Source organism: Oryza glaberrima, chromosome 6, assembly GCF_000147395.1.
Source record: "Oryza glaberrima chromosome 6, OglaRS2, whole genome shotgun sequence".
Classification (NCBI taxonomy): Eukaryota; Viridiplantae; Streptophyta; class Magnoliopsida; order Poales; family Poaceae; genus Oryza; species Oryza glaberrima.
This window is the reverse complement of record NC_068331.1, coordinates 9977488-9989096: the sequence shown is the minus strand read 5'-3', so window position 1 is coordinate 9989096 and position 11609 is coordinate 9977488. Positions and strand designations below refer to the sequence as shown.

The 11609-nt window shown below is 44.7% G+C and overlaps 1 protein-coding gene and 1 pseudogene across 1 annotated transcript; both read left to right on the top strand.

The window, feature by feature from the left end:
* On the top strand, positions 1-1919 carry LOC127775697 (leucine-rich repeat receptor-like serine/threonine/tyrosine-protein kinase SOBIR1). The gene has a single exon (XM_052301982.1). The coding sequence runs from the start codon at positions 46-48 to the stop codon at positions 1573-1575; it is 1530 nt and encodes a 509-aa protein (XP_052157942.1). The 5' UTR covers positions 1-45; the 3' UTR covers positions 1576-1919.
* Positions 1920-8119: 6200 nt separating this feature from the next.
* On the top strand, positions 8120-10479 carry LOC127776888 (uncharacterized; annotated as a pseudogene).
* Positions 10480-11609: the final 1130 nt, after the last annotated feature.

Here is an 11609-nt window from a genome sequence, read left to right as displayed (position 1 = left end):
TAAGCTCGGTTCCACCCCACCTCTCACACTGGACTAGAGACAGCAATGGCGTTCGCGGCGACCAAGCCGAGCAAGTCTCCCCTTCTCATCCTCCTCGTCTCCGGCGTCGCGTTCCTGCTCCTCGCCTCCGCCGTCGAGTGCTACGGCGGCGGCCGCCACGATGTGACGCGGTCGGCCGTGGCGCGGCGCTCCGGCGTCGGGAGCCGGCGGCAGTACGTGCGCCACCGCCTGACCGGCGGCGCCGTGGACGTTCCGCACAGGTACATGCTCGCCGAGAAGGGCAGCAACTCGACTCGCGCTAACCACACCTCGCCGGCGGCGTCGAACTCGACGCCGTCAGCGACGACGACGGAGGCGCCGGCGGCGGGGAAGCACCACCGCAGCCACAAGCACCGCGTGAGGAACTGGATCATCGGGTTCGTGGTCGGGTCCCTCGCCGGCGTCGTCTCCGGGCTGGCGATGTCGGTGCTGTTCCGGATGGCGCTCAACTGCGTTCGGGGGCGGTACCGGAGCAAGTCCGACACGGTGATCTTCATCCCGAAGCTGATCAAGAGCAAGGAGCACCTGGCGTTCCTGGAGAAGGACCAGGACGGGCTGGCGTCGCTCGCCGTGATCGGGCGCGGCGGCTGCGGCGAGGTGTACAAGGCGCAGCTCCCGCCGGAGCGGGAAGGCGACGCGCCGCGGTTCATCGCCATCAAGAAGATCAAGAAGCGCTCCGGCGACGGCTCCGGCGGCCAGAACAACAACCTGAGCGACGAGGAGAGCCGGCAGCTTGACAAGTGGACGCGGCAGATCCAGTCGGAGATCCGCACCGTGGGCCACATCCGCCACCGCAACCTCCTCCCGCTCGCCGCCCACGTCCCGCGCCCCGACTGCCACTACCTCGTCTACGAGTTCATGAAGAACGGCAGCCTCCACAACGCGCTCAAGGCCACCACCACCGACACCACGACGAACGACTACAACGACAACAACAGCGGCGAGCATCCGCCGCCGTCGCCGGCGCTGCCGTGGCCGGCGCGGCTGCGGATCGCGGTGGGGATCGCGGCGGGGCTGGAGTACCTGCACGTGTCGCAGCGGCCGCAGATCATCCACCGCGACCTGAAGCCGGCGAACATCCTCCTGGACGACGACATGGAGGCGCGGATCGCCGACTTCGGCCTCGCCAAGGCGATGCCCGACGCGCACACCCACATGACGACCTCGAACGTGGCCGGGACGCTGGGGTACATCGCGCCGGAGTACCACCAGACGCTCAAGTTCACGGCCAAGTGCGACGTGTACAGCTTCGGCGTCATCCTGGCGGTGCTGGGCACCGGGAAGGAGCCGACGGACAAGTTCTTCGCGCAGCAGGTGGTGGACGACGTCGGGATCGTGCGGTGGCTGCGGCGGGTGATGCAGGAAGGGGACCCCGCCGCGCAGGCCGGGGTCATCGACGCCGCCATCGCCGGCGCGGGCCACGACGAGCAGATCCTCCTCGTCCTCCGCATCGCCGTCTTCTGCACCGCCGACGACCCCAAGGACCGCCCCACCGCCAAGGACGTCCGCTGCATGCTCTCCCAGATCAAGAACTAGCAAGCAAAATGTGCTCGTGCTTCGCGTGCGTGCGCGAGACGTCGTGAATTAGGCAGCAAGCGTGTCCACGGATTCTTCAGTGTGGAAAACTAGCAGTAGTGCTTAGTGCTGGACTTGCTGGGTCGTCGTCGATCAGGTCAAAGGTGGGTGGGGCCCAGTTGATAGGGGCCATGGCACAATTATTTATATGCGGGAAAGGGAAGTCAGTGAACGCTGTGCTTGCCGTGTTTACACAAGTGCTGCGCTTGTTAATTAAGTGATTAGTATATACACCGGATTAGACTAATGAATGTGTTTGGTGTGTTGACGGTTCTTAATATGATTATCATGACTTATTCCAAAGATGCCTCTGCTTTGTGAGAAGAATCCTCGAATCATCGCTCAAATCATCAAATGCCACGAGTTTGGGGAACATATTGTCCACTTCATCAACAGAAAAGTGACGATCCCAAAAAATACAACTTTAGACCCTATCAAATACATTACAGTGTATTTATAAAAACCCGGTCAAATCACTACTAGAAAAACGAATTTTTCCAACACCACAATTTTATTTTTTCAGACAGACTACTATAAAATCACCGTTTATAAAATAACTACAGATATCATAAATCTATAAATCTAGTAGATTTTTACTAGCGGGATCTTAAGACGTTTGCCTATAAAAATATGGTTATTTTTACAGGCGGACCTCTTAAGATCACCCCTGCAAAAATCGATGCAGGCGATACCGCCTGCAAAAAGTTAGGCTCAATAAAATCCGTCACCCACTCGGCCCTCCACCCACTAATTCCTCTCTTCTCCACCCATCTCTCCCTTCACTCCCTCACCTCACCCTCCACCCCTCTCCTCACCTCACCATCCCCTTCACTTCCTCTCAGATCTGAGCAGAGGAGGGGAGGGCGGCGGCAGCCATAGCAGGCCGCAACACTCCCCTCCTGTTAGGTGTGGGCATTCGATCTGACCGAAAATTTCGATCTCGGTCTTCGGTCTTTCGGTTATTTCGGTGTTTGAAAAGTGAAGACCGAATTTCAACGCAAAAATATCAGGACCGATAAATTCGGTCTCGGTCTCGGTCTCGGTCCTGATCGAAATTCAACAACATTTTCATATATGCAAAGAAATAATGGAAATTGTCAACACAAAAATCACAAAAAAAAAATCGTAAGCACGTATGAGTAAAGACTCTTATTAGGTTGCATGCCTAAAAGAAGTAGGGATGTAAAAATTAGAGTTTAATCCTATTGATCTTAGTGGATTGTAGGTTACATTTAGATATTTTTTGTTAATTCAGTCTCTTTTGTCTATTCGGTTAACCGAGGAGACTAACCAAATTGACCAAACAAAATTCAGTCTTTCACTGTCTAGGACTGAATTGATGATCGAATTTTTCGATCTTTTTGGTTCGGTTGATGTTTTTCTGCCCACCTCTACCTCCTGTCACACCCTGAATTTTTTTCATTTTTTTCCTAGCCTTAACTCTCTTATTCTAGTTTGTGAATTTCTGGATGTGACACCTCCCCTCCCTCCCTCCTTGCTCGTAGATCTGACCGGAGGAGGGGAGCGACGATAGCGGTGGCTCTCTTCCCATATCCGGCCAGAGGAGGGGAGTGACGGTGGTGGCCGCCACCGCAGGCGGCAGCGGAGGCGACGCTCCCCTCACTCCCCTCACTCCCCTTCCTCTCTTCCTCCTTCCTAGATCCGGCCGGCGGGAGTAGGCCAGCGGCAGTGGCAACGGCTGGCTCTCCTCCCCTCCCTCCCTCCCATATCCAGCCAAAGGGGAGAGGGTGTCGCCGCTGCTCCCCTCCCTTCCCTTCCCTTCCTTTCCTCCTAGATTCGACCGAAGGAGGTAGGGCGGCGGCACGGCCCTCCCCTCCCTCTTCTCCCTCCTCAAACCCTAACCCTAGATCCGGCTGGAGGAGGAGGGGAAGTGCAACGTCGGGTAGGGGTGGTGGCGTGGGGGATTTTTTTTGTTCACTGAGAATGTTTTTGCAGGCAGGTGGTTGTAACACCTGCGAAGATGGAGTGGTCACTTGTGAAAATTATTTTCGCAGGCGGACAGATGGCCGCCGGCAAAAATGGTGTATTTTCGTAGGCTTTGAAGTGCATGAGGGGTGGATGACCGTCTGAAAAAAAATCCGTTTTAGCCATTTGTAAAATCTGTTTTTTATAGTGAATTATAATATTTGAAAGTGTTTATAGAGGTAAATAAGGTGCACAAGTTTTGCATTCCAATCTAAATACTACCCCGTTTCCTAACATATGACGTTTGAATTAACCAACATAAAAAAAAGGGATGGAATGAGTATTTCAAAAGTTGTGGACGGGCTAAGTTCTGCCATAATGACCTTGCTAGCATGGTTTCATAACTGGAGGGAGTATTTAAGCTAAATAATCATGTGGATTGGGTCGCACCATGCTTGACGCGGAACAAGTTGTAGCAGAGAAAATTGACTACAAGGACAAGGACGGATGTGATAAGATCATGTGGGAAAAATATCTGGTCCGTATACATCTCACCTTTAGTTTTACCGTGTTTATCTTCTTTTGAATATCATGGAAATGTTTATGGACAATCCTGACAATGTCGACAGCATTGACTAACAAACTGTATTTGTTTTAGGCTTACTTCAAAATAAAAAGGTCTATCTAAAAATACGGCGATAGATTTTTAGATAAAAATATATCAAATATAAAATATAGTATAAATCTAGTGTAACTAAATATATAAATTAGTGCAATTACATATGTAGTGTAATTATATATGTGAATTAGTATAATTACATATATTCAGGGATTTACAATGTAAATACATGTTAACTATTTTTCCATAAAATATATGGCAACAAATTTATAGAAAATCAGAAAATAAAATCCCAGCAATAAGAATTTTTAGAAAAGAACATAATAAAGCTACTATTCACCAAATTTGCCATTTTTCTAATTTACTTTAATAATCCTCTCTCTCTCAAGGGAGAAGAGCTAATATGGTTCCCCAATTACGTTTTACTCTGTCATTTTAGTCCTTGTCATTTTGTATTGTTCAAACTAGTCCTACAAATTTAGATTTGGCTCGGTATAGTCTATGGACCTAGATAATATCACAGGTGCATGATATATCATTTGAGCATGCAAGGTCAATATTTAAATTAATGTCCAAAGTACTCTTACATTTATCCTAACAAAGAAACAAAAGCAAAGAAAAAAAAACAAAATGGAAAAATAAAGTGTGGCCCAACGTTGTTGTGTTTTATTTTTTTATTTGTTTTATTTTCTCTTTATTTTTTAAATGGTGTATATAAGGGTATATTGGACATTTAAACACCTTGCATTCAAGTATGATATGGCATCCTCATGTGGCATTTTTTTTTCCAAAGGCATGACCAATTTTAAGGACTAATTTGGATAATAAGAAATGTCAAGTACTAAATTGATCCAGAGTAAAACTTAAATGACCGTATTGGGTATTGGCTGTTCACTACTTTTTTTTTTAAAAAAAAAACAACAAAACGAACCACCTGTTGAGCTATATATATCAGCAACAAACTAGAAACCATCAGATGTTACAGTTTAACTTCTTAAAGTTCTTTAGATCATACAGCATGGCCTATATCAATTCTTTCATCAAAGGAACAGAGACAGTTGTTTTAACTAAGTTCTACGATAAAATTCTTCGTCACCGTGTGATAGCCCAACTGCCAACGACAAAATTCCTAGCATTTGTGACGAGCCCATTAATTTATCACATTGAACATAGGAGTGGATAGGGAGCTAGCTCGGCTCGGCTTGGTCAAGCTTGTTAGGATAACGAGCTGGCTCGGCTCAGCTCATATGAAAGCTTGAGCTAGCTCGTTAGGCTCGCGAGCCAAACCATCCAGGCGGCCAGGCCTCTCTTATTCTCAGTGGGATGCGACGCAGCTAGGGGTGGATGCGGGCGGCGAGCGAGCAACAGTACGTTGCTCCACGGCAGCATCAACTGCCGCGGCCTCCTCCGTCAGGGACTCTGGCACGACGGCGGCAAGCTCGGCGCTGATGTGCCGCCGCGCGTCGCCGGCTCCACCCGGCCGCCATCTCGACGGCGATGAGGCCGTGCACCTTGGCGAGCTCTGCTTCGAGCTTCTCCTCCTCCCAGTAGCGTGAGGCGGCGGCGGCGGTGGAGGAGGAGGAGAAGGAGGAGCTTATCAGCGGGCTGGCGGCTGGCGGCGGAGGAGGAGGAGGAGGAGCTCATCAGCGGGCTGGCGGTTGGTTGCGGTACGGCGCAGCGCATGGCGGTGTGAAAGGGGATCGGCGACGCATGATGTGGGCATGCGGGATGCGGCGCTGGATGTGGGAGACGGGGAGAGTGGGAGACCGGGAGTAGTCTAGGGTTTTCCTCTCGGTTGGGCTTGGGCCGGTGTGTAACTTGTGTTGTGTCATTGTCTGTTGGGCTTGGGCCTTAGAGTGCTAGCTCGTTAAGGCTCGCGAGCAGCTCACAAGCTAGCTTGTTATCTCTAACGAGCTTTTAGCGCCAGCTCGGCTTGTTATGAAATTTAAACGAGCCGAGTCGAGCGAGCTAACGAGCCATAACCTTCTTGTCCACCCGTAATTGAAATATGACCAAGAATTCCAGTTATCACTAGAATCGGCCGAGGGTGAAGTTTACAACAAATATTTTTTACGAATTGGTCATAAATGAATGACGAGCTCCCTATTCGTCACAAGGGAATAAATCAAGGAAGCCTAGATCTATTGTAGTGTACTGACATGTCTCTTCACTACATCTCACGGTAGCTAGTGTCACGTTGATTCATCTCAACACAAGTGTCACTGGGGCGGAAAGAAAGCTCAAAGACCGTGCCCCGGATTGGTTTGTAGTGAGTTTTGTTCGAACTTGTAGTCATTATGAATCAAGCGGAGATAGGCTTTTAGCTTGTGAGCTTAACAAGGCAACTCGCCAATTGCTTGTTTAGCTTGTTAGTAGTACAAGAGATTATCATAACTACATATACTTTGTATTATTTAGTCTTTCATTTATATCCAAGCTATTTATATTTAGTGTTATTACTATGGTAATATATGATAAAATGGTAAATTTAAAATTATAAAGGATATATAAATGTGTTAACAAGCCTAACAAAAGCTTAACAAATCAGCTCGCGAGCCAAGCCAAGCTAAACTTTTATATCGTTAAGATTAAGGAGCTAAGCTAGGCTGGAATGGTTCCTTAAGATAATGAGTCCAAACGAATCGAGACTTAATGAGACGAGCTTGCTCGTCAATGAAGGCATGACCGATTACTATACGCGAGAGGCCATGGGGTTTCGGGAAATTGTCACCACCACACATACATGTAGAAGCCATTGGGTGGAGAAAGAGATTAGGAGATTTAGGTTCTATTTGGAGAGCTTAAAATCAGATTTTGAGAAGCTACTATTTGGTAACCAGTTTCTGAGTATTTGCAAACCTGATTTTCGTACTAGCTTCTTAGAATGTATGTCAGAATTTACATTGTTTGGGAAGTTAGATATTGTATGAGAAGCTCTCGAAAGAGGCTCTTAACACCGCTATTGGTTCAACAAGTAGTTTGATACTCTCCATTTTAAAATATAACAACCTAGTAATAGAATAGACACAACCTAGTACAATCAATCTAAACCCTAGTAATCCTCCATTCAGATTCGTAGTGATAGATCAATATATTTTACTACATCCGTCCTAAAATATAACAGTTTTTAGCATTCAAGATTTGTCCCAAAATATAACTTTTTTCATCAACATTATCTTCCCAACCAATCACAACCCTACACCATTCAATTTCCCTCACCTATCTCTACTTCTCAATTAATCATTATATTCCTCATTTAATTGTACTTAATCCTATCTTACAATAATTATAGTCCACTAATTCTAAAGCTCAATATGCAAACATGCCACCTCATCAACCACTAGCAATAATTACATACAAAACTTATGCAAGCATGCAATATCATCTATAATTCACTGAATTCTACAAATCAACATCCAATCATATTCGTTCACATTATTTTTCAGAGTATTTTTAACACACACATATATATCCATCATTTTTATAATACTTAACATATATTCATCCATATAATCAATGTGCGGTATATCATATTTCATCTACAATCTCATACAGAATCTACTTAAATGTATTTATCTCTGAACATAGTTTGACAATTCAGTTTTATTTGTTGTTCATAACTAATATAATTTTTACTTTTAGCTCGATTGTTAGAAAAATATTAAAAGTTACTTAGGAATTTCTACATTAAAGCGCGGGGAATCACCTAATTTTTAAAACCCATGTCTAACCCTAAAAGGACGGAGGTACTAGCACTAGCCTTCTAGAACAATTAATGGTCAGCCACGAACTATAATAAAAATAATAAAAAGATAAGTGTTTTTTATGCCACATAAATATTGCACCCCTTTACTCAAGTACTTTAGTTGGTTGTTTGTATTTTCTTACTAACTCCGCTGAAATATAAGTTATTCCCCAGATATATTAAAGTTAATTTTATTTTCTCTTTATAAAGAAGGAATGGATGAGCGTGGAAGGGAATGTAAGATAGAAAAGAATTGAATCGAAAATGATCGGTGAGACAAGTACTATTATAAATGAGTAATTTTACGATCCTTAAGTAGGCACTATGAGATACCACTTTTTACTAGTATCGTAGAAGTTCTTATATTTTACCACAGGAAGCATATTATAACCAAGTGTAAATAGATGAACCAACGCGACGTGATTGCATTGATTTAATAAATAAATAAGTTTACATCGATTGAGCAACACGTGGGTAGGATGCCTAGTTGACAGAAAGATGTAACTACTGGTATTGTCCATATTAGCTCTACATAAGATTGAGACAAAACAGAAAATGGAGTGCCCTGTATATGCATGTTCCTGCATCTCCATGTGACCGTGTTAACATCATCTTTTAAGCTTTGCCATATCCTCAAGCAGCCATAGCACTAGCAGGTGTAAACGATGTATGGAAACGAGAAGACTAGCTGCCGCGTATGCGGACGCGCACGTGTTGGGGTTAACATAACTATTTCAATTAGTTAAGGATAATGGGGGTAATTAAAGAAAGATTTTTTTATTTTTTTGGAGAATTTTTTTTACTAACAGATTGAAAATTTTTAAGTTATATTTGAAAACTTTTTGACTTTCGATTTAAATTTTGACAACTCTCAACTCAAAATTTGAAAATTTCAATTTGCAAGAAAAATTTTGAAAACTTTAAACTCCATTTAAAAACTTTCAACTCGAGATTCAAAAATTTTCAACTCGAGATTCGAAAACTTTCAACTCAGATTCGAAAACTTTCAAGTCAAGATTTGAAAAGTTTCAAATCAGATTTGAAAACTTTCAACTTGAGATTCGAAAACTTTCAACTCAGATTCAAAAACTTTCAACTCAGATTCGAGAACTTTCAAATCAGATTTAAAAATTTTCAAGTTAAGTTTTAAAAACTTTCAATTCAAAATATTTTGAAAAAAATACGTGTTCTAAAGATTTTAAAAAAAGTAATCAGAAAAAAAGAAAAAAAAGCTAAAAGAAAAAATCGAAAAAAAAGGCCGATGGGCTTCTGGGCGGGGGGCCCGTAGGGAAATACATATGTCTAACAGAATACAAGATGTAATGAAATATATCAATTGTACACAAATAAGAATTAGTACAATTTCATCCCACTCAGTCTTCAGTAACCCAAAAATAAAAAACTGATATAGTGAAATATGTATGCTGGAGCTCTTCAAATGACAGCAAATAGTTTGATTCATCGTCACCCTTGTTCCATGGTTATACCCAATATAAAGTTGCTACTCCACAATTACAATATAACCGAGAACATTCGAGCGCATGTATATCTCCAATCCACTTAATTTGTAGCATATGACATATCGATTCAAGCAGTGGCAGAGCGAAAGAAATTTTGAGAACCTGGACAGATCTAATTGCATTCAATGTTTTCTTTAAAATTTTCGTTTTTAATCACTGAAATAACAGCAAAATATTACTCTCTCCGTTTCGATATATACGACGCTTCCGACAGCATCGACAAAATTAAGGATAGAGCGATTTTACTATTTTGCCCTTCATCCCTTTTGGACGACAGGGAGGAGCACAGTGCGCGCGGCCCGGCCGTCTCCCTCAACGCCGGCTCCCTTGCCATCTCCCCCGCGCTGCCTCGACGCCGGTTCGCTCGTCGTCTCCCAAACGCCGCTGCTCGCGACCACAGGAGGAGGAACCCGCTGCACAACGCTCTTCCCGGACGCCGCGTCGCCCTTTCTTCTCCGACCTTCCCGGTGAAAGCGGCGTTGGAGCCTGAGATCAAGCGGGTCCTTCTCGATTCAGTCCTCCTTTCTCGTCTCCAAGCAGCATGTCCTCCCCGGACCTTGGCTCCTCACTCGTCACCCTCTCTGTAAGTGAGCTCCTCGATCTCGCCTTCTCCAACTTCCAGCTTGTTTAATTTTTTTTTTCTCATTTCCTCCAATTTTCATTGCCTAATTGCCTGGTTTTGCCCAATTTACAATTTAAGCAGAAGGAGAGGAGAAGCCCTGGTTCTGGTTGATCTCCAGCCGAACGGCAATAACGACGATGTCATCTGCAGATGCAGTACGTTCTGCTTGGTTTCAGCCGAGTGGCAAGAACAACAGTGGCGGCAGCAGCAAGCCCGACGTCCGGCTCGCTTGCCCCACAGGCCACAGCTCGGGGTGGGTTGCCGCCAAATTGGGGTGCGGCGGCGGCGCACGGGAGGCATGAACGGCAGCGGCGCGTGGGAGGAGGAGACAGTGGCGAGCGAGTCCGGTCGCGATGAGGACGAGGCAGCGCCGTGTCGATGTTGAGATGGAGGGCTACGATGGAAATTAACAAACGTGACTAGGACGGATGAACTGGTAGCGTCAAACAAAAAAAAAAAACGATTCTGATTTGCAGTGTAGCGTCAAATGAAAAGAAACGGAGAGAGTATACTGTATGCTCGTTGACAAGCCCCAAGGTCGCAGGGCAGTGGCTCTGCCCCCTGGATTCATACACACCACTCCATCAACATATGCAAAGTCCACAGCGGTGGCGAACTCGATCAGAAGTTTGATCGGGACCGTAGTGAGATGATCAATAATGTAGCATCCTTGAAGGCTACAAGCAGTGGCCGTTGCGTTCTCTGCAGGTATGCAGCACCAAGCCACCAATTTGGGTTCTGCCAGAAACAGTGAAGACTGCAGCTTCAACTTTGAGCTTCAGAAAACAACTAGCAGGGTGGGCCGCGCAATTGCGCGGCTAGCAAATATTATATATATATATATTATGATACAAAATTATCTATATTTTTTTAATTTGAATCTCCATAAAAATTAGAATAGCTGACTTGTTGACTATGTCTATGATTAATCTATCGTATTGCATATATTTGAAATAGAGAGAGCTTATATGATTGAATGATATGATTTTTAAGGGAAATTAAATAAAGTGATTATAACATGTTTTTCTGCTTTGACTTAAAAATAATCAGGCATCTATATTTTAATAGGTTTTCGAAGTCATGTCAGCTGCCACTATCCCTTTGCTCATTTGCATCTTGTCCCTCCTCTTCATATTTGTCACCCTCCAATAACAGTTGTTACTTATGCACTTGAATCTCATCGTCATCATTGATCTGTTTTTAAAGTTTTTAGATGCCATTACCAACTTACATATTTGTTGTCTCTCAGCTCGCTCTCCCATGTTAACTGACACCTCTATACTTCTTTGCACCCTCCGCTCGCATGTCCACTGCTACTCTTATTCATTATAGGTACCTTACAAAATCGCGTCAAGGTTTTATTTTCATAGTTTGTCGAAGTTGTCACCACTACCTTATTCATTTGCCACCCCTCTGCTCACTCTCCGATAGCAACTATCATCTTCTTACTTATTTTCCACCTGTCTAGTTGTCAACCTGTCCCGCCATCTCTCATTTTGTTGTCATCAGCACCTTATAAAATCAAACCTTATCCTAGTTGGAGTTCCTTTTTATTATTTTTAG

Coding starts and splice junctions, on each gene's coding strand:
- LOC127775697 (XM_052301982.1), top strand. CDS start 46: ATGGCGTTCGCGGCGACCAAGCCGAGCAAGTCTCCCCTTCTCATCCTC.